Genomic DNA, 22,790 nt, shown 5'->3' with positions numbered 1-22,790 from the left:
AGTGACAATCATAGGAAGGAACCTTGTGATTTCAGCAATGGGCCTGCAATATTAAGATATACACTTGTCATTTCCACGAGCAGCCTTGTCTCCAAAGGGAGATGTCGGAAAACACAGAGTGACTCTGAAGAGGTTAATACATTGCTGAGTCTGTCCACTTCTGAAGTTCAAAGATAATTTTTACACTTGCCCTATGGACCTATTACTGGAGATAAAATCCTGGTCGGCTAATCTGTGACTTTGAAACCCTTTTATCGGGATCCCAGCAGTCTGCATATAAATTGCAGCAAGACAAGATTTTTCTTTGTAGTCTGTGTCTTGTTCACATTGTTCCTTTGCACCATACCATCTCAGGTACCCGCCACCATGCCTGCAGACTACAATGGAACCTGGGTCATGGAGAAGAATGACAACTTTGATGGATACATGAAGGCATTAGGTATTTCTGAAGCATCAGTCACTGATCTATGGGAAGCCACTTAGAGATAGCATTCTCTAAGGCTGTGTTAGACCATCACATAGTGCTGTGGTTGTTATGGGCAATAGCTGAATTTTTTTTATTTCTTTAGGAATCGGCCCCATTGGTTCTTGGACAGAAATGGGTCTGTGTGTCTAGAGAAGGGTCATATTGTTTATTTTATGGTTATGTTTTAGGCCTTATGCACTGGCGTTGTCAATCCTGCATTTGATTTGTGTTTAGAGTAGGGATCGACAGATTATCGGCAAAGCCGTTATATTGAGGGCCGATCTGCACTTTCCCTGGTATATCGGAATCGCCCACCAAGGTGGACGATATTGCCAATATTTCGGGGAAAGTGCTGTACTGGAGTGATGCCTGCAGCTAGAGGCATCACCCCGGTACCGGCGTCCATAGCCGACGGTCTGCTGTCTTGTAATGACAACCAATGTGGCTGAGAAGCCGTTCGGCTGTCATTACAAGGAGCGGGAGGGGACGCCTCCCTACCACCTTTCACAGCTCGCCCGGGTCTCCTGTCCCACCGGGAGACCCAGGCAACCAGCCTGCACGGCCGCCGAAGACCCGATCAAAGCCGCATTCGGCTCTGATCGGGTCTCCATGTAAAAACCCGGAAGTGATGTCATGACATCATCGGGGTACTCGGCGCCAGATTAAAAAAAATGACATCATTCAAAACAGCCAAACTTGGCATTTTGAATGCTTTTAAGTGCAGAGGAGGGGTTTAGGGTCTTTTAGACTCCCAGATCCCTCCACAAGAGTACCTGTCAAAACATTTTTTTTTAATGTATGAAAATATCGGCCAATACCGATATGCATCAACCAAAAAAAATATGTATAAGCAAAGAAAAACCAATATCGGTCGATCACTAGTTTAGAGGAGATTTCTAGTCACATATAAATGCATCTAATGATTTTACAATGGTGCCATTCACATTGTGTGCTTACCAGCATTTAGGTGCCGTCAGTTTAGCTGCATTTAGAGAAAATAGAATTCTATTGCTCTATTAGACACTCTAAACGTATGTAAAAGTGACTAAACGCAGCTAAACCTGCTTTAAACCAGGAACGTCTTAACACAGGAACATGTGATCTAGGAAGCCTAAAGCTCCATGTTACACTAGCGTTTTTCATAAGCTGAAAAAACGCTAGAAAAAAAACGCTGGATGAAAAATGCTGATAATAGCGTTTTTGTGCCGGCTTCTAGTAACATTTCAGTAGCTTTCAGATGCTTTTAGGAGCATTAGCGTTTTATTAACATCTTTACACTACATAAAGAACAAAAAACAACTGCTCCATAAAAGCTGTTAGTAGCGTTTTAGTAGCGTTTAGCTCCCAATAACTCTACAAAACTATTTTTTTTTCTGCTCCTAGACACTGAAGCTCAAACAATGCTAATAGTCTGAGGTAGTGTGCATGGACACATAGGATAACACTATTTAGCTTCTATGAGCAGGAAAAAAAATGCTCACAACTGCTTCTAGGAGCTCAAAAAACACTAGTGTGCATAGAGCCTCAGGCTCAATGCAGACTAGTGTTTCTTATATGCTTAAAAAACGCTAGAAAAAAAAAACGCTGGATGAAAAATGCTGATAATAGCGTTTTTGTGCTAGCTTATAGTAGCATTTCAGTAGCTTTTAGAAGCTTTTTGGAGCATTTGGGAATGTTAGACTTTATAGTATAGTATGGTATAGTACAGAGCATTTTAGGCTCCGTGCACACCAGCATTTTTTTTTTTAAGCTAAAAAAATGCTGGAAAAAAGCTGGATTAAAAACGCTTGTAATAACTTTTTGTAGCCGTGTTTTAGGAGCGTTTAGGAGTGTTTAAGAGCATTTTATTAGCATTTTTGAAGTTCCTTAAAAGGCTCCATGCACATTAGCATTTTTCATAAGCTTACAAAAAGCAACAAAAAAATGCTGGATGAAAAATGCTGATTATAGCATTTTTGTTCCAGCTTCTAGTAGCTTTTAGAAGCTTTTAGGAGCATTAACATTTTATTAGAGTTTTTGCAGTACTTGAAGGAAGAAAAAAAAGCTAAAAAAAAAAGTTGTTAGTAGCATTTTATTAGCATTTAGAGGCATTTAAAAGCAGTTAGGAGTTTATGATGTATCTGTGAAAATGCTCTAATAAAAACATTGGTAAACAAAAAGCAGTTAGGAGCATTCAGCATTTTTTTTCTGCTGGAAAAACGCTCCAAGGAACTTTACAAAAATATTTTTTTTTCTTCTACTCCCAGAAGCTAAAGCTTAAAAAATGCTAACAGCCTGAAGTAGTGTGCATGGAAACATTGGATAACACCATTTAGCTTCTTGGAGCAAAAAATAAAAAATAAAAAAATGTTAATAACAGCTTCTAGGAGCTTAAAAAAATGCTAGTGTTCAAGGAACCTTAAAAAAAGGGGGAAGAATAGCTAAATAAAAAAAAAAATTCTATTAGTAGCGTTTCTGCTGGAAAAACGCTCCAAGAAACTCAACAAAAACAATTTTTTTTCTGCTCCTTGACGCTGAAGCTCGAAAAATGCTGATAGCCTAAAGTAGTGTTTATGGACACTTAGGATAACACTATTAAGCTTCTAGGAGCAGAAAAATGCTAATAACAGCTTCTAGGAGCTTAACAGCCTATTCAGACTGGCGCGATCCGACTTCGAGGGGCGACCTGTGAAGTCGCGGTACACAACTTCGGCGCAACTTGCAGGAACTTCACATAATGCAAGTATATGCAAGTCGCTCCCAGGTCGCCCCAAAGTAGTACAGGACCCTTTTTCTAAGTCGGAGCGACTTGTGTCGCTCCTATTAGAACGGCTCCTGTACTACTCAATGGCGACCGACCGACCGCGACTTGTCAGGCGACTTGGTCGCCTGACAAGTCGCGCTAGTCTGAATGGGCTCTTAAAAAGGCTAGTGTGCATGGAGCCTAAAAGTTGTTTATAATTCTCAAAGAACTTTTACATTGGGAAAAGCTAAACAGAGGAGTGCCAGTGTGAATGAAGCCTGCAAAGATAAAAAAACAGCATCCACACTTAGGGCTGCACTCACACCCTGGCATTTTGAATTGCATGCAGATTTGCCACGATTCCGCCCATGATTTTAAAACACCCAGGTGTGAATGACAAATCTCACAACGCACATCTCAGATGTCATTCATTTGAATGGCACTTAAAAACATAGTGCGGTTCAGCCGCTAATGTTGCACAATAAATCGTGCTGCAATCGCGGCAGACCGCATCTCATGAAGCATGTTGCCCAAAAAGACTCCTGAACTTTTTTTGGGCGACAAGCTTAATGCGTTGTGGTTTGCTACAATTGCAGCACGATTTATTGGGCCAGAACGGCACTACGTTTTTAGGTGCCATTCAAATTAATGGCATCGGAAATGTGCATTGTGTCATTTAACATTCACACCTGGGTGTTTTAAAATCGTGGGGAGAATCGGGGTAAACCTGCCCGTGATTCAAAATGCCCGGGTGTGAATGCAGCCTTAGTGCGCTTGGGAGGGACAGGTGCAGGCCCTGTGCATTCAGGGGTAAAGGTCCAGAGTGCAGAAGATTTAGTCCAGGAAGGTGAAGACCTATATACTGGACCTTTGTCCCTGAACACCCAGGGCAATAAGTGCCAGTAGCACACAGCACAGTGTTCAGCCCCATCCAGCCACAGCCTGCCATAGACTTTGAGTGGTTGCCTGCAATGTGGTTGGATGATTCATCTGTCCCTCCCGGGCGCACTAATACACCTGGAGGGATGCACTGCAGCTGGATGGACCCATGTGCAAGGGGTCTAAAGGAATCCTGTACAGAAAGAAATATAGAGGCTTGCATTTTTGGCAGCCTCAAAATGCTTTTGTCTGTATTCAGTACATTCTTACTTTAGGGCTATGTGGATGAATTTTAATCTCTCCTAGTGCAAAACCAATTTTTGTGTCCTGCTGCACATTGATGGGTGATTGTCAGTCTCATGAAATGAACCCTATAGAGTATACTTAAAGTAGAATTCTAGCCTAAAACCAACTACACTATATTGTCAAAAGTATTGGGATGCCTCCCTTTACACGCACATGAACTTTATTGGCATCCAGGTCTTAGTCCGTAGGGTTTAATATTGAGTTGGCCCACCCTTTGCAGCTATAACAGCTTCAACTCTTCTGGGAGGAAGAGTTGATGGACAGAGTTGAAGCTGTTATAGCTGCAAAGGGTTGGCCAACTCAATATTGAACCCTATGGACTAAGACTGGGATGCCATTAAAGTTCATGTGTGTGTAAAGGCAGGCGTCCCAATACTCCAGTCCGGCTACATGATCCCCTGTGTCAGTGAGCAGCAGCTGCAGGAGAGAGGAGGGGGAATCACCCAACAACGGCTGGGAATTCTAGGAGCCGTGACATCACTCAAAGGTTGTCATGTCCCAGCCGTTGTTGCCACTCTATCTCCTGTTGCCACAGCCCACTGACACCGGGGAGCCAGAGCTGCAGTGACTGGACTAGTGCAGACTAAAATTAGGTAAACTTACAAATCTTTTTTATACAGGTTAGGCATCATAGCTATCAGACAGGGGGGGGAACATTTTTAAATATTGTTAGTGTTAGGCAGGAATTCCACTTTAGATGGTAAAAATTACCCAATAATCTCTCCTAAATTAGCTATTCTTGAGCAATTAATCTACTATTGTCATTAAATTCTATAGAGGAGAGTATTGGCTAATAGTTCACCCTTACATCTTAGTCCACAGAGATTCCCCTTGCACTTAACTCTGTGGACTGTAATGTAAGAGGGATCTCTGGAGACCCTGATGTAAGGGGTGCTCTGGAAACCCTGATTAACCGGTTGCCGACTGCGCACAGTATATTTACTGCGGCAGTCAGCCCCGGCCAGGCAGAGTGACGTAGATCTACGTCACTCGCCTGTCACTGCTATTAGAGCCAATAGCGGGCGAGCGCGTGCCCACTGAGGCGCGCGCCCGCCTCGGCTCGTTCAGGGAGGAGTGCGGGCGTGTGACCGGCGGACCCGATGTCACACTACGATCGCCGGTACAGCGGGAGAAAGACAGAGCGGCTTATGTAAACAAGCCGCCTGTCATTCTCCCTGTGTAAAAATGCAGATCAGACGGTTCTACTACGTAGAACCGTTGATCTTTGTTTTTACATCAATAGCCATGTCCCACTACAGTTAGAATCACGCCCCTAGGACACACTTAACCCCTCCCTGTCCAATACAGTTAACCCCTTCCCTGCCAGTGTCATTTTTGCAGTAACAGTGCATATATATAGCACTGATTACTGCAGTAATGTCACTGGTACCCCCAAAAGTGTCAAAAATGTCAGTCAAGGGTCCGATCTGTCCGCCGCAATGTCGCAGTACCGCAAAAAAAATCGCAGATCGCCGCCATTACTCGTTAAAAAAAAAACCACCAAAAATGACAAAAATCTTTCCCTTTGTTGGTAAACGCGATAACTTTTGCGCAAACCAATCAAAATACGCTTTTTGCGATTTTTTTTACCAAACATATGTAGCATAAAACAATTTGGCCGAAAATGTTAAAAAGTTTTGATTTTTACATTATTTTTTGGGGGAATTTCATATAAAAAAAAGTGAAAAATATTGTTATTTTTGCAAAAATTACGCTCTTTTTTTGTTTATAGCGCATGATCAAAAAATCGCACAGGTGATCAAATACCACCAAAAGAAAGCTCTATTTGTGGGAAAAAAAGAACGTGAAATTCGTTTAGGTACAGCGTCGCACGACCGCGCAATTGTCCGTTAAAGTCACGCAGTAAAAAATCGCAAAAAAACCCCTGGTCAGGAAGGGGGTAAAATCTTCCGGGGCTTAAGTGGTTAAGGGGGGACTCTGATGTAAGGGGGGATGTTGTGGACTCTGGTGTAAAGGGGAACTCTGATGTAAAGGAGTCTCTGGTCACCAGAGCCCCCACCTACATCAAAAGTCCTATCATTCCCCCTTAAATCAGGGTTCCCAGAGCACCGCTTACATCAGAGTGTCCCCCTTACCTTACAGGCTCGGGCTATTGACTCTCTCTCTGCTCATGGCTTCCTCACTACTTCCTCTCTGCTCTCTTCACACTTATGGAAAATATGCCAAGCAAGAGCCATGATGTCACTAAGCAACCAGACCCACGCCCCTGCCATAGTCAAGCATATGTGCGGATTTATGGATGGTTGGCAACCCTGCCCTACCCACATACATGGACATACTTCAACTGAAAATGTGATGGAGCTGATCGGAAAATGTATAGCCAAACAGCAGCTACATCCAATCAGATGCAGCTGCTGTTTGGCTATTCTGACAACTGATAGCAGCAGCTGTCAGAATAAATAGAACAGCTGAGCTGGGAGACTTATCCATCCAAGCTGTATACATTTTTTCTTTTGTTTGGCCCGCAAGTGTGGATGGCCAACCTTAGTCACTGATCTGCAACATGCATGTGGCAAGGGAAGTCAATGATATCCTAATATGCAGGTCTGGTAAGTGCCTTGAAAATACTGAAGTAATTGGATCAGCATTCAGCATGGAAGAAAGGAAACTAGCATTGCTTAGTAATGACAATGAGCATACTTTCTCCCTACTAGTTTTTTATAATAAGTGAAATCACTTGCAACACTGGAAACATTTATGACTCTGCACTGCCCTCTACTGGAATATCAGCAGAACTGAGGAAAGAAAGAACACCTTGTATACATCTGAAAACAATGGAGACAAAGTGGAAATAAGTTCATAATTGTAACTGTTTACTGCAGTGCGGAAACTACATGAACATGGTCCAGTGAAACACTGTCATGATTCAGATGGCCTCACCAGATTGTGCAGCATGCATATGCATTGTACAGATGCATAACATCTTCTAGGGCAGCGGACCCCAGGGACTGGTTTCACGGCAGCCAAATTTCCCAGGGACCGAGGGGGGGGGTGGTGGTCAATTCTCTGAGTCTGTCCTCAGCCCCACTTTACAGCACAGTCCACCCTTTATATCAATGTCCTCAGTTCCCCTTCACATCACAGCTCCCCTTTTCACAGCCTCCTCGCTGCCAAAGGTCAGAGTCCTGTGCAGGGGAGGAATCAGTACAGTGCCTCTTTACAGTGCAGTCCCCTTTACATCACAGTGCCCTTTTACATTAATGTAATGGGGACTGCTCTGTAAAGGGGGGCACTGTAATGTAAAAGGGGCTGTGATGTAAAGGGGGCACTGTAATGTAAAAGGGGCTGTGATGTAAAGGGGGCACTGTAATGTAAAAGGGGCCGTGATGTAAAGGGAGCACTGTACAGTAAAAGAGACTGCTCTGTAAGGAGGTCATTGTAATATAAAGTGGGGCTGTGATGTAAAGGAGGTACTGAAAAGTAAAGGGGCTGCTCTGTAAGGGGGACATTGTAATGTAAAGCGGGCACTGTAAAGTAAAGGGGACTGCTCTGTAAGGGGGACATTGTAATGTAAAGCGGGCACTGTAAAGTAAAGGGGACTGCTCTATAAGGGGGACATTGTAATGTAAAGCGGGCACTGTAAAGTAAAGGGGGCTGCTCTGTAAGGGGGGAATTGTAATATAAAGGAGGGCTGTGATGTAAAGGAGGCATTGTACAGTAAAGGAGACTGCTCTGTAAGGGGGAAATTGTAATGTAAAGGGGGGCTGTGATGTAAAGGGGGCACTGTAAAGTAAAGGGAACTGCTCTGTAAGGGGGACATTGTAATGTAAAGGGAAGCTGTGATGTAAAGGGGACTGCACTGCAATGATTACAGTGCCCCTTTACTGTGCAGTCCCCTTTATATCCCAGTGCCCCTAGCAATCACAGCCTTCTCCATCACAGTGCCCCTGCAGTCTGCACCCCCACACCTCTCTAACATTTTCTCTTCCCCATTCCAATCTCTTCACAGCAGGAGTAGAGCAGCAACTGCAGTCTGGGATAGCCCTGTGCGGACCGCGGTCGCCACTTATCTCCTGCTGTGTGGCCAGGTCATCAACAGGCTGCGCCCCAGGGTTTGGGGACCCCTAATTTTGGGTACAATCAGATGATATATCAGGATGAGGTTACATGACAAGGGGTTGATTTACTAAAGAGTATAGGCTGTTCACTTCTGACATTCCTTACATTTTCCTTACCTGCATAGCTATTTCAAATCAGGGACCCAGAAAGGTTTGAAGCCACCGGGCATTAAAGAGCCGGACAACTAGCATTTTCTGTTTGCATGGCAGGTTTACATTAACCACTTCAGCACTGCTCACTAGAGCTGTACTGTGGCAAAGTGGCTCGATAACGTCTGGCGACATAGTCCTACGTGACCAGACATTCCCCTCCTGGTCACAGCGGGAGTCGGGCCAGGGGAGGAGCGGCGGCGATCGCCGCTGCTCTTCCCCGATCGTCGGGGAATCGAGTGTGGAGATCCGCCCGCTTGTGTAAACAGAGCGGGTGGATCTCCTAAGTGACAGGCAGGATCAGATTGCAGGGTTCAGCATAGCTGAACCTGCGATCTGTCCCTGTGTCACTCAGTCACCTCCCCCCACACACGTCAGTAAGCACCAGGCATACATTAACCCCTTGATCACCAATAAAAATTAACCCCTTCCCTGCCAGTGTCATTTTTACAGTAACAGTGCATATTTATAGCACTGATTACTGTGGTAATGTCACTGGTACCCCCAAAAGTGTCAAAAATGTCAGTCAAGGGTCCGATCTGTCCACCGCAATGTCGCAGTCCCGCAAAAGAAATCGCAGATCGCCGCCATTACTCGTTAAAAAAAAAAACACCAAAAATGACAGAAATCTTTTCCTTAGTTAGTAAACGCAATAACTTTTGCGCAAACCAATCAAAATACGCTTATTGCGATTTTCTTTTTACCAAACATATGTAGCAGAAAACAAATTGGCCAAAAATGTTAAAAAAATTTGATTTTTACATTTTTTTGGGGGGGAATTTCATATAAAAAAATGTGAGAAATATTGTTATTTTTTCAAAATTTACTAATTTTTTTTGTTTATAGCGCAAAAAGTAAAAATCGCACAGGTGATCAAATACCACCAAAAGAAAGCTCTGTTTGTGGGGGAAAAAAGGACATAAATTTCGTTTGGGTACAGTGTCGCATGACCGCGCAACTGTCAGTTAAAATCGCACAGTGCCGAATCACAAAAAGTGGCCTGGACATAAGACAGCAAAATCCTCCGGTGGTAAAGTGGTTAACCAATGCCTGTAGAATCCAGCCCCTGTCAGAGAGCAGGTCTGTTCACTGCTATTCCCTACTAATGGCAGACCTTCACACCAGTAGAGTGCTGAAGGCACAGCATCCATGTAAACATAAGTACAATGGGGGGATTTACTAAATCTGGAGTGGACAGAATCTGGAGCAGCTGTACGGATCAGCTTTTAACTTCAGCTTATACAGTTACGCTTTGAAAATGAAAGTTCCCAGCTATGCGCAGGTTCTCCAGATTCTGGCTGCTTCATTCTTAGATTCACTATACACATGACAATCTGACCATTCCATTTTTGAACAAACAATTTTAGATTTTTAAAAACTATGTAATATGGGTAACTACATTATCTATCCAATCAGAAAAGCCCTTGCACTGCATGGTTTTTGGTAGGTATAAAAGAGATTGAACAGTCAGATTCTAATGTGTATGGTAGACTTTAGTAAAAATCTCCTTATTCCGAGGAATTAAAGCAGAACTACACTGGATCTGAGCACTACAAAGCAAAAATGCTATTTCATTATTTTGTAATATTAAAAGGAAACTCCCCCATCCATCCACGTCTCCACGCTTTATATTGCTGAGAAATCACTTTAAAAAACACCTCCCTTGCATTTTTTGGCCATAGCCATTTTGGGTAAGGGCAGATGATACATGTAGCATTGACTTCCTGGAATCCATCTACTCTTAGCTCAAGCATATAAGGAGTAGGACATGCTTAGCTGAGAAAACCCCTCCTCCCCTCCAGGAGACTCCTGGGATGTATGACATCATTTGCCTAGGCAAGAAACCGGGAAATAACTGAAGACACGTAAAAAGAATAGTTTAAAACAAGTACGGTAAATATGATATAATTTCATATCTATTTACTAATGCTAAGCAGCATGATGTTTAAAAAGAGTCAATGTTGATTGAGAGAGTGAAGATCCACTTTAGCGAAGAAACTGTCGGGAGTGGCGTGCACCACATTAACTAAGCAGATAGATCAAGTCTATCTGTGTCATCTGCACCAGTTTTTATTTCTGAGTGAAGTAGAAACTAGCGCAGGTCTGTCTCTAATAAAAGAGGGAATACGGCAGTTTTCCATATGGAAAACTCAATAAATTACCGGAGGAGGTTGGTACTTATACAGAGCACCTCATCCTGGGATGGTGATAGATGAGGAAATGAAAAATGGACTGTATGTGGCACCCGAGGATCCAATACATAAATTTATATGAACAACAAATAGGGGTTGATTTACTAAAACTGGAGAGTGTAAAAACTGGTGCAGCTGTGCATGGTAACCAATCAGCTTTTTGTCAAAGCTTAAGGCCCCTTTCACACACGGAGTCCTTCAGGCGGACTCCGTTTTTCTCAGCGGGGGATCGATCCGCCGATCCCCCGCTGAGCAGGAGGATGACAGCTGTGTCTCCGCGCTGTGTGCAGAGACAGAGCTGTCAGGTCCCCATTCTTCTATATGGGGGAATCGGATGAGAACAAACCGTCTGTCCGTTCTCATCCGATCCGCCAGACGGATGAAAAATAGGGTTTCCATCCGTCCGGATTTTACTGATCGGATGTCAGCAGACATGTCTCCGCTGACATCCAATGCCCCATAGAGATGCATGGGGCATCAGTTCAGATCCGCCAAAAATACTGACAGGCGGATCTGAACGGACTCCGTGTGTGTAAGGGGCCTAAGCATTCATTCACACTGAGGGCGGGTTTCAAATCCGCTGAACTCACATGATTTCAAACCCGCATGTCAATGCGAGTTCAGGGGCGATTTCACAGACATCCATGCAGCTTCCTGCACAGATGTTTATTGAAATCACCCCCCGAAGTTGCCAAAAGTAGTGCAGAAACTACTTTTGGGAATCGGTTTGGCGCCACAAAGTCAGCGTCACACTGATTCGGATGGTGCCCTTGCCGGCCATTGGCTCCAATTTGAAATGTCAAATCGGCCCAATGTGAACGGGGCTTATTGAACAAGCTGAAGTTAGAAGCTGATTGGCTACCATGCACAGCTGCACTCGATTTTGCACTCTCCAGTTTTAGTAAATCAACCCTTTAATGTTATTTATTAGTGAAACATCCTAAAAACATTGACAATTTACCACTTCAATACCAGGCACTTTTACCCCCTTCCTGCCCAGGCCAATTTTCAGCTTTCAGTGCTGTCGACATTTTGAATAAAATTCTGTGGTCATGCAACGCTGTACCCAAACTAAATTGTTATCATTTTTTTTTTCACACAAACAGAGCTTTTCTTTGGTGGTATTTAATTACCACTGGGTTTTTTATTTTTTTGCTAAATAAATAAAATAAGACTGAAATAAAAAAAATAAAGAGAAAGTTATAACATGTTGCTAATAAATAATTGTTCTTCATAAATTCAGCCCAAAATGTACTCTGCTGCATTTTGGGCTGAACTTGCAGCATCATTGTACATTATTTAGTCTGTAGAAAAGTTATAGAGTCCACAAACGATGGTAATTATCTGAAAATTGATCATTTCTGATGTACTGACAGACTATCTAAGGCCCCTTTCACACAGGCGGACCATTCAGATCCACCTGTCCGTTTTTTTGGCGGATCTGAACGGTCCCCTCCATGCATCCCTATGGGGCATCGGTTGTCAGCGGAGACATGTCCGCTGACATCCGACCCGATCCGATCTGTCAAATCTGGACGGATGGAAACCCTATTTTCCATCCGTCCAGCGGATTGGATCGGATCGGATGAGAATGGACCGACGATCCGTTCCCATCCGATTCCCCCATAGAGATGTATGGGGAACTGACAGCTGTGTCTCTGCACACAGTGCAGAGAACAGCTGTTATCCTCCTGTTTAGCGGGGGATCGGCGGATCGATCCCCCGCTGAGATAAACGGAGTCCGTCCGACGGACGGACTGTGTGAAAGGGGCCTAATTTCTTGAGGCCCTAAAATGCCAGTATGAATACCCCCAAATTACCCTTTTTTGGAAGGTGGCTAGTCCAAGGTATTTAGTAAGAGGCATGGCAGGTTTTTTAAAGTTGTAATTTTTAGTCATCATTTTTTGGAGATTGAAGAAACTTAAAAAAAAAAACATTTTTCACAATTTATTATTTTTTTTTTTTACATACTGTCACTAATGCAGTACAGCCTTGTCATATAACTGGTGTAGTGGTGATCAGGGACACTGGTGACAGTACAAAAAAAAATGGTAGATTTGTCATTTTCCATTTTTTTCTTTATGATTTTTTTAACACACTGTGACCAGAGCAATATAATGTTACCATAGTAATATTGAACTGTTCTGAGGAAGTGATCGGGATTTTTTTTTTCTACACAATGTTTGCTTACAGCAGTGAATTACATTGCTATAAGCAAACATTTTACTGAATGAAACTGAATCATTCAATCTGTTTTGTTGTGATTAGCTGTCAAAGCTAGCAACACAATTGTACAGATTGGATGGCATGAAAGAACTCTGATCAGTCATTGGCCCTGTTCCGTGGATACTGCCAGGTGGCAGATCGTGCTGCTGCACGGCCCCGCGATTGGCACTTCCTGATAGGACGTCATATGACGTCCTGTCAGGATGGGAAATACTAGACATAATAAGAGATAATAGGAAATAATGGATGTCCAGTCAGGATGGGAAATACTGGACATAATAGGAAATAATGGGAAATAATGGACGTCCAGTCAGGATGGGAAATACTGGACATAATAGGAAATAATAGGAAATAATGGACGTCCAGTCGGGATGGGAAATACTGGACATAATAGGAAATAATGGACGTCCAGTCAGGATGGGAAATACTGGACATAATAGGAAATAATAGGAAATAATGGACGTCCAGTCAGGATGGGAAATACTGGACATAATAGGAAATAATGGACGTCCAGTCAGGATGGGAAATACTGGACATAATAGGAAATAATGGACATCCAGTCAGGATGGGAAATACTGGACATAATAGGAAATAATGGGAAATAATGGACGTCCAGTCAGGATGGGAAATACTGGACATAATGGGAAATAATGGACATCCAGTCAGGATGGGAAATACTGGACATAATAGGAAATAATAGGAAATAATGGACGTCCAGTCAGGATGGGAAATACTGGACATAATGGGAAATAATGGACATCCAGTCAGGATGGGAAATATGGACATTGATCGCAACAAGACACAATTATTGGCAGTTTCAGGACAAGGTAGTAAAACAGACTTTGCCACTGGTTATGCTACAATTACCAAAATAATTGGTTTCTAAGGGCAAAATAAAATGTTTTTTATATATTCCCAGAGATGTGCCAATATAGCACCTATATGAATTACGATGGGCACATCAGATGCTCACAAGGACCAGCTTGCATATACCCAGTGCTGGGACAAGGTCATCTAGTGCCCAGGGCGAAGATACCAAGGCCTGACCTGTTGTTTTTCTTTTTCTTTCTTATAGACATTGATTTTGCTACTCGTAAGATTGCTGCTCACTTGAGCCAAACCAAAGAGTTAATCCAGAATGGAGACGAGTTTAAAACAAAGACACTCAGCACATTTCGGAATTATTTTCTTGACTTCACGGTTGGAGTGGAATTCGATGAACAAACGAAGGGCTTGGACAACAGGGCAGTGAAGGTACTAGCTTCTACAATTAGGATTTTCGGCTCTAATAGAACTTGACCTATTGTTGACAAGGCTTGTTTTGTCTACTTCACAGACCTTAGTATCCTGGGACGGGGACAAGCTTGTCTGTGTTCAAAAAGGAGAAAAGAATAATCGTGGCTGGAAGCACTGGATTGAGGGCGACAAACTCTATCTGGTGAGGACATGTGGTCTTTGTTGATGATGCAGCCTAGCAGAACTCCAGACTATGGCACTGAGCATAAACGCTTAAGCAGGAGCCAACAATATTGCTAATATCCATTATTTAAAGTAGAACTTTAAAAAAAATATTTTTTTTCTAGTTTAGGATAGAATGGGGAAATTATAGGGCCCTGTTCAGGTTTTTGATGTTTTCCCCCTCTTGTGAACATTGCCAAAAGGCGATAGAGATATCTAAATTGCTAGTTGGCACTGGTAGAGGAATTGAGGGGATAATTTTCAATAGAGACAGATATGCCATTATTAACATTTCCCTTCACTTTGGAGAACTTTTTCACTTCCTGTCATGCCTCTGGGACAGAAAATGAGGGTAAACCTCACCAGTGGAGACATATCAATAAATACTTGAAAGAAGCTTCAGCCACTGTAGTTGTCCTTTGCCTTACAATAAAATGGGTCTAAAACCAAAGATAAAAATGTAATATATTGCACATTATTAGTCCAAAGATGCCAAATATCCAAAGCCTGGTTCGCATCTATGTGCTTTTTGCAAAAACGCACTACAGTCCATTTAACATGGTTTCCTATGGGATACGTTCACATCTATGCTTTTTGCAGCTTCTGTGTTTTTGATAAGGGTCATTTACTTTTTTTTTTTAACAAAAACTGAGTTTTTGGTTTAATAGAGTTCAATGGAGATGCTGCAGAAAAGCATGTAGTGTGTTGTTGACGCGTTTTGCTTTTTTTAATCTGCCCAACAACAAACTGGCCAAAAAAAGGCATAACACATCAAAAAGCGCATTAAAAACTTTGAAAACACGGGTGTAAAAACGCAAAACACGCTGCAAAAATGGATCAAAAGCAAACCAGGCTGAAACTACTAGTCAGAGGAAGCCATATATTAGCTCTCACACTGCATGCAGCGCATAGATGATTTGATTTTCTTTCCTTCCACTACAGATGGAAAGAAAAAAAATTGCTTAATTCCCCCATCAACACATTTAGAGGAACACAATGATTACTGCTAGCGGCTATCGCCGCTGGCAGTAATTGCATGTGAAAAAGATCAAATAGGTTGGTTATACCCAAGTCAATTGATGGATCGACTTGGCTACAATCAGCCTGCCCATACATAGATGAAAACTTGGCTGGTCCTTTCTGAAGTGGCCAAATTTTGATCCGTGTATGGCTGGCTTAAGAGTGCCTAGGCACGCCCACAAACCAGGAAGTGCATTGCTATTTTCAGGAGAAATTCAAGACAAAAATACATTTTCAGGGTACATTTAGACAAAATTACCATCTTCAGATGTTCCCTATAACATAAGCTTTTACTTTTTGAGGTCAGTTCTACTTCAAACTTTAGCGAACTCAATGCTACTCCTAAAAAGAGCAAATCACTACATTTTTTTAGGACAAGCTGCTTAGATGCAGCGTGCCGCACCGTCACTAGGAAAGTTCCACCCAAACCTAATAGGAACAGAGGGGCGCCAGTCTCAGTGCAGTATTAAAACAAACAATTTAATAAAATCAAAGCAAGTGGCAACTCACAAGACTGATGAGTAATACAGGCTAGAATAGTTAGAACTCGTCGGTTTCCAGGCCTCTCCAAGCCGTCTGGGTATTGTAGCAGCCACAAGCCCTGGCTATGTCACTAGATGGAAGCAGGATGCGGCTGATCGCTGCTGTAACCAGCATGGAACGCATGGTGGTGCAGTGCCGGACGTGACGTCACTACGGAGGACGTGCTGGCGCTTGAATGGGCGGTAACACGTTTTGAAACAACGGCTTCACTCTTACGATGCTGCCTAATTACTTTTCATCTCATGGACTTTTACAATGGACTTTCCTATTTTATTATGGTGTTTTGCTAATTTTATGTTTGTTATACATCCCTCTAGCACCACTTTACCTATCTTTCATTATTATACCACCCAAACCTAATACCTTTCCTTTTCTGTTATTTCAGGAATTAACATGTGAAGATCAAGTTTGCCTCCAGATTTTCAAAAAGAAGAACTAAAGCACTGCCATTATTTTCACTAAAGAGTGGATACTTCTGTGACATATTTTTTTTGCAATTGAATAAATTAGGTTTATATGAAATATGTTTTCATGGATGTGTAATTTATCATTTCTCATGAGTGTACCAGGGATAGACAAAATATATGCTTGCTGGAATAAGAGGTTACTACCAACCCAGAAACTGCCATTCTTGTATACTTGCTGCTAAAGGGAAAATAAATAACAGGGTTCTTTTTAAAGGTTACATTTTTAACGTACATTCATTTTAAATATCACTTTTACATCTTATGTTGCCTGTTTTCATGGTGGCATTTCTTAAAGTGGAACTGCACTGCATCTGAACATCACAAACCAAAAATGCTATTTAATTCATACGTATTATTCAAAGCAATCCCCCCCCCCCCCCCATCCATTCCTGTCTTCATGCTTTATTTTAGTGATCGACCGTTTTTCGTTGCAGATACCGATATTTTGGCCATTGCATATCGGGCGATATTTTCGTACATTTAAAACATTTTTTTATTTTTATCACTTGACAGGCACTCTTGTGGAGGGACCCCTCCTCTGCACTTAAAAAGTATTCAAAACGCCAAGTTTGGCTGTTTTGAATGCTGTCATTTTTTTTTAATCTGGCGCCGAGTAACTGGAAGTGATATCATGACATCACTTCCAGGTTTTACATGGAGACCCGAATGCGGCTTTGATCGGCTCTTCGGCGGCCGTGCAGGCTGGTTGCCCGGGTCTCCCGGTGGATAGGAAGACCCGGGGGAGACACGGAAGGCGACGGGAGGTGGGGGAATGTCCCCTCCTGCTCCTTGTAATGACAGCCAAGCGGCTTCTTAGCCACATCGGTTGTCGTTACAAGACAGCCGACCGTCGGCTATGGACGCCGGTACTGGGGTGATGCCTCTAGCTGCAGGCATCACCCCGGTACATGCACTTTCTGAAATATCAGCAATATCGGCCACTTTGGTCGGGGAAAGTGCATAATCGGTCGGTTTATTTTGCTGAGAAATCATTTTGAAAAACACCCCCTAGCATTTCTGGCTGTGGCCATCTTGAGTCAGGGCAGATGATGCATGTATCATTTACTTTCTGGAATCCATCTGCCCTTAGCTCAGGCATAGGCTGAGCTGAGAACCCTCCCTTCTCTCCTGAAGACTCTTGGGATGTATGACATACAGTAATTTGCCTAGGCGTGGAAACCAGGAAGTAACTAAAGAAATGTAACAAGAAAGTGTAAAACAAGTAAATATTATGATATACTTTCCTATATATTAACTAATGCCAGCAGCATAAGGATTAAAAATAGTCCATGTTAATTGAGAGTGTGAAGTTCCACTTTACTAGAGGGAGGACCTGCAAAACTCTTTAAAGTCTATATGTCAAGACAGTGCCAACCGAACTGAGATTATATAAATTACAGGAAAATGTACTTGAATATCACTATTTTCCATTAGTTTGAGCAAACTGATAAGACTTACACTGCCAGAGGAACAGTACACTTACTGTAGGCACTACTAAGCATGAAACAAATCTGTACTTGGTATAAGTCAGTGATGGCGAACCTTGGCACCCCAGATGTTTTGGAACTATATTTCCCATGATGCTCCTGTACTCTGCAGTGTAGTTGAGCATCATGGGAAATGTAGTTCCAAAACATCTGGGGTGCCAAGATTCACCATCACTGGTATAAGTGATAACTTACCATTTACAGGTTAGGTCCTTTTTGTGCCTCATACAAGAGAAAAGCCATTGAGTGGGGGGGGATTGTCTCTCATCATCTAACGAATATCCGGACTGTTACTTATAACAAGAGACATTAGCTACCCAATGTAGGTGATTTTCTTCACAAGATTGTGCGCCTTTTTTTTTACCCCCCTCTCCAAGATCTAAATAATTAAAGCTTAACTATACCCAAAAGCAAAAATGTAATATGTTGCAGCTTACCAGTTCTTAGATGCCATAGCTGGATTTTTTTTTTTTTTTAAGCATTTTTCCTTTATTTTCATCTGGCGATTTGACCTGTAAGTGTTTTTTTCTCCACTTACTTTAACAGACCAAACTGTCCATCAAAAGTAGCAGTTGGAGAATTGAGACAAACCTTTTAACACTGACAGGGGTGGTTACAATGATCAGCTTTTGTTTATTTATGTCAAACGTTTACACAATACATAAAATGAAAGGAAAAAACAAAACTGTAGCGGTAACTGCAAAAAGTGTTAGCTGGAATTCAGCTTTTATTTGTTTGTCGGGTCCATCTAAATTTGCTAGTCTAAAGCAACCCAGAGAGGATTCATATTTTTTTTCATTCAACCAGCGAGTTGAACAAAAAAAAAATGACTTTATTCCCCCTTTATCACACTCGATGTGAATGGGGGAACCCCCCTTCCCCTCTGAGTCTTTGTGTTGTGACAGCAGCGAGACTTCCCCACCATCAGCATAGACTGATCGGCACTGCCGGAAACTGATTTACTTAAGTCAATCTCATTCATTTATGAAACATTAAAAACATGGAAGATTCTCTTTGAAGAATGAAATGCATCTGCAGTTCCTGCCCCATTGAGAAGGGCCACATTCAAAAGTGCTGACTTGAATGTACCATAGGTATAGGTGCTGGCCAGCAGACCCTATGATGGATGCCAAGCATGAACTCCAGCCACATATCAAATGAGAACAGAATACACCTGGAGGTATGCTGCATCTGCCCATCAACACAAACCCAAGGTGCATCAAAAACTGCCCCTTACCCAACACTGAGATTTAAAGTACCTCTAGGTAAAACGTTTACTTTTTAATTTAGTTTTGGGTAGAGAAGGGTTACACCCTCTGTTACATTTTTTTATTGCCGTCTAAGAATAACCTAATTTGTAATGGTGACCATTGTCTTGTCTGACCATGTGTATGAGCCTTAATTGTACAGAAAATACTGCTTTCTAAGCGATCGTACGATAATCTGATTGTTAGTACACAGCTTTCGTACGAAATTATCCGAAGTCAGAAACATTACTTTTTTTTTTTTTTTTTTTTTTTTTTTTTTAGGTACAATTTTCATTTATGCAGTACAGTTTTCATCCCAAAATACAACACAAATACATGACATCACTTCCAATTTTTATTCTGTCGTACGAGAGATTTCATACTTTAGTAACCCATTCATTTTCGATTTGGAGACTACCATGTAAAAAAAAAAAAACAAACGATCATTCGTCCCATAATCTCGTTTAGAGCAGGGGGTCTCCAAACTTTCCAAAGGGACAGTTTACTGTCCTTCAGACTTTGAGGGGCCAGACTGTAGCCAGTGTGAGTGCAAAATGCCCTGAAGGTAAACAATGCCCCATCATTGGCATCAGTTGGAGGAACAGTGTCCCATCATTGGTATTAATGGAAGGAATAGTGCCACATTGTTAGTGTCAGTGAAAGGGATAATACTAATAGTGCCTCAAGGGCCAGATAAAGGCAATCCCACTGTCTTAAAAGAGGTTTAGGTTAATGCATTCTATGCATTAGGATAAAAAGCCTTCTGTGTGCCTCAGCCCCCCTCACACTTACCTGAGGTCCCTCCCTGTCCACGAGTGTCTCAGCCATCCGAGATTCATCCTCGTGATTGGCTGAGACACAGCAGCAGCGTCATTGGCTGCTGTCAATCAAAGTCAGCTAGCCAATCAAGAGAGAAGGGGGCGAGGCCAGGTCAGGGCTCAATGTCTGAATGGACACAGGGAGCTGCGACTTGGCTCGGGTGCCCCCATAGCAAGCTGCTTGCTGTGGGGGCACTCAACAGGAGGGAGGGGCCAGGACCACAGAAGAGGGACCCGAGAAGAGGATGATCCGAGCTGCTCTGTGCAAATCCACTGCAACAAAGCAGGTGGGTATAACATGTTTGTTATTTTTATGGGAAAAAAAGACAATCAATTTAAGAGGAAGAAAGTAAGGGAAAATCCTTAATTTTAGGTCTCATGCACACATTGAGTTAGGAAAAAATGACCTGTAAAGTCACTACCAACACCAGGAAAAAGCTGCTGTAAAAACGTGCTTTAAGTAGCTTTTTCCATTGCCGTTAATGCATGTTTAGCCACATTAGCTTTTGGCAGCATTTCTCTGCCTCTATTTAAAATCAATAGTTGCCTATGAGAGCCGTCTTTCAGCCCACTGATTTGAATAGAAGTCGGATGATGATGATCCGACTTGTGGGGACCTCCATGTCAAAATGGAAAAAAAAAAAAAGACAGCGTGGGGTCCCCCTAAGTTCCATACCAGGCCCTTTGAGTATGGTATGGATCTTTAGGGAAACCCCACACCAAAATGGAAAAAAAAATTTAAAACACTGATGTGGGGTCGTCGTGGTCCCCCCCCCCCTCCCCCATCCCATACCAGACCCTCATCTCAAAGCATGCAGCCCAACGGGTCAGAAAAGGGGAGGGGGGCAAGAAAGCGCCACCCCCCGGACCATACCAGGCCACAAACCCTCAACATAGGGGGGGTGGGTATTTTGGGGTAAGAGGGGCTCTGCAACCCCCACCCCAAAGCACTGCCGGTCCTCCGAATGCGCTGGCCCTGGGTTTTTTTTGCAGCTTGAAAACGCCTATGCCACTTACAGCTTCAAAACACCTGTGTGCGCGCATGAGGCCATAGAACATGGAAAAAAATACCTAACACTCCTAAAAGGGGCTGTAAAAACTGCCTGTGTGCATGATGACTTAAGAGTTGTCCCCAGAACAAGAGTTATGGGGAAATCTTCCACTGAGACACCTTGTTATGACAGCAACAGTCTAAGTGTGGTATTTCATCTCTGAGACAAGAAGTGAATGGAAATGTCCCCAATGTGGCTCAGATAGCAGAAAATAACCCTTTCCCTACTCTAAACATTAAAAAAAAAAATTCTATACATTTATCACAGGTACTTCTATAGCACCATCAATTTACGCAGCGCTTTACATAAATATTGTACATTTACACAAGTTCCTGCCCTCATGGAGCTTACAATTTAAGGTCCCCAACTCACATTCATACATACACATACTAGGAACAATTTAGACAGAAACCAATTACCTTTTAGCATGTCTTTGAAGTGTGGGAGAAAACCCTCTCAGACACACGGAGAACATGCAACCTCCAGGCAGGTAGTGCCATGGTTGGGATTCGAACCAAGGACCCTAGTGCTACCATGCAAGACATATAATCGTCAAGACCCCTCTAGGCACACATTTTAAAATGGATTTAACAGTAGTCTTGGTGACATGTATAGTATGGGATATTCTTTGTAACCCAACCCCAACTGGTGCTTCTTCAGAACCTTATTCCAGACTTGTTTTGCTGTAGTTTGGGGTTCATGTACGGGCCGGCTGAATGTACCCAAGCTGATCGATTGATCAACTTGTACAGCCAGCCTGCCAGATTTTACATGTGATAATCGTTTCCCCCACCAGGAGAACACAATGGATTCCCCTTTCAGCACTGTGCAAATTTCTTTCCTGTAACCTGTGCTTGCAGGAAAGAAATTTGCTTCATCTATGGTCCGCCTTAGAGTCAGCATGCTCCCCATTTCCCCCCCCCCCCCCCCCCACAAACACACACTCTTAAAGGAAGCTGTGGATTGATAATTACAGCGGCAAAGGGACTCCAAGTTCTCAATGGATCAGAAATAGTCCATTGATACTTCCTTCAGCTCTGTAATTGAGGGGCTGGAGGAATAGTCTGCCGGAGCTGGAGCATTGCACCCATGATCCACTAGCTGCAATTGCAGTGCTTTAAAGGCTCAAATGCAAAAAAATTATAAATGCATATTTTTACGGCTTGCATTATTTTTAAAAGCTGGAATTCTCCTTTCAATTAAGACCTTTTTACACTTAAAAATACACAGGTAGACTGTTTTAGGAATTGACTAAGCGCAATTACTTCCCCCAGAGCCTATTAGGTGGTTTCATGGCAATATCTTGCAATCAACAGCTTACTGTACTATAATATGTAAATAATAAAGAAAAACCCTAAAGGTATTGTAATATACATACATTTACACACACAGGTATCAGATGCTTGAGTCCCCCTACAAGAGACAGACAGGAAAAGAAAAGGATGCTGCGAGTACTTTTAGGCTGGAATCACACCTTTCCATGCTCATTTTCATGCATTATTAACAATCATGCATTTTAACCGACTACCTCTTTCATTACTAGGCCCTATAATACATGTTCATGGATCAAAAGACAGACAATGCTCATCAATAATTTGCACAAATGAAGACTAAAAATCCATAGATTACTTTTTTTTTTAGTTAGTCTGTCACCTATGTAGTACTTCATCCCATGTTG

At 42.5% G+C, this 22,790-nt stretch overlaps 1 protein-coding gene across 1 annotated transcript; it reads left to right on the top strand.

Moving 5' to 3' along the window:
- The first annotated feature begins 65 nt into the window (after positions 1–65).
- Positions 66–16,501, top strand: RBP2 (retinol binding protein 2). Its single transcript, XM_082251872.1, has 4 exons — positions 66–439; positions 14,096–14,274; positions 14,357–14,458; positions 16,427–16,501. Exons 1-4 carry the CDS (start codon positions 367–369, stop codon positions 16,478–16,480), a joined length of 408 nt encoding a protein of 135 aa, XP_082107998.1. The 5' UTR covers positions 66–366; the 3' UTR covers positions 16,481–16,501.
- The last annotated feature ends 6,289 nt before the right edge of the window (positions 16,502–22,790 follow it).

This window comes from Pelophylax lessonae (assembly GCF_965119305.1).
Source record: "Pelophylax lessonae genome assembly, chromosome: 3".
NCBI lineage: Eukaryota > Metazoa > Chordata > Amphibia > Anura > Ranidae > Pelophylax > Pelophylax lessonae.
The sequence above is the reverse complement of the archived record's forward strand: the minus strand, read 5'-3'. Positions and strand labels throughout refer to the sequence as shown.

Coding starts and splice junctions, on each gene's coding strand:
- RBP2 (XM_082251872.1), top strand. CDS start 367: ATGCCTGCAGACTACAATGGAACCTGGGTCATGGAGAAGAATGACAAC. Junction 14,275..14,356: donor TGGACAACAGGGCAGTGAAG/GTACTAGCTTCT, acceptor TCTACTTCACAG/ACCTTAGTATCCTGGGACGG. Junction 14,459..16,426: donor AGGGCGACAAACTCTATCTG/GTGAGGACATGT, acceptor CTGTTATTTCAG/GAATTAACATGTGAAGATCA.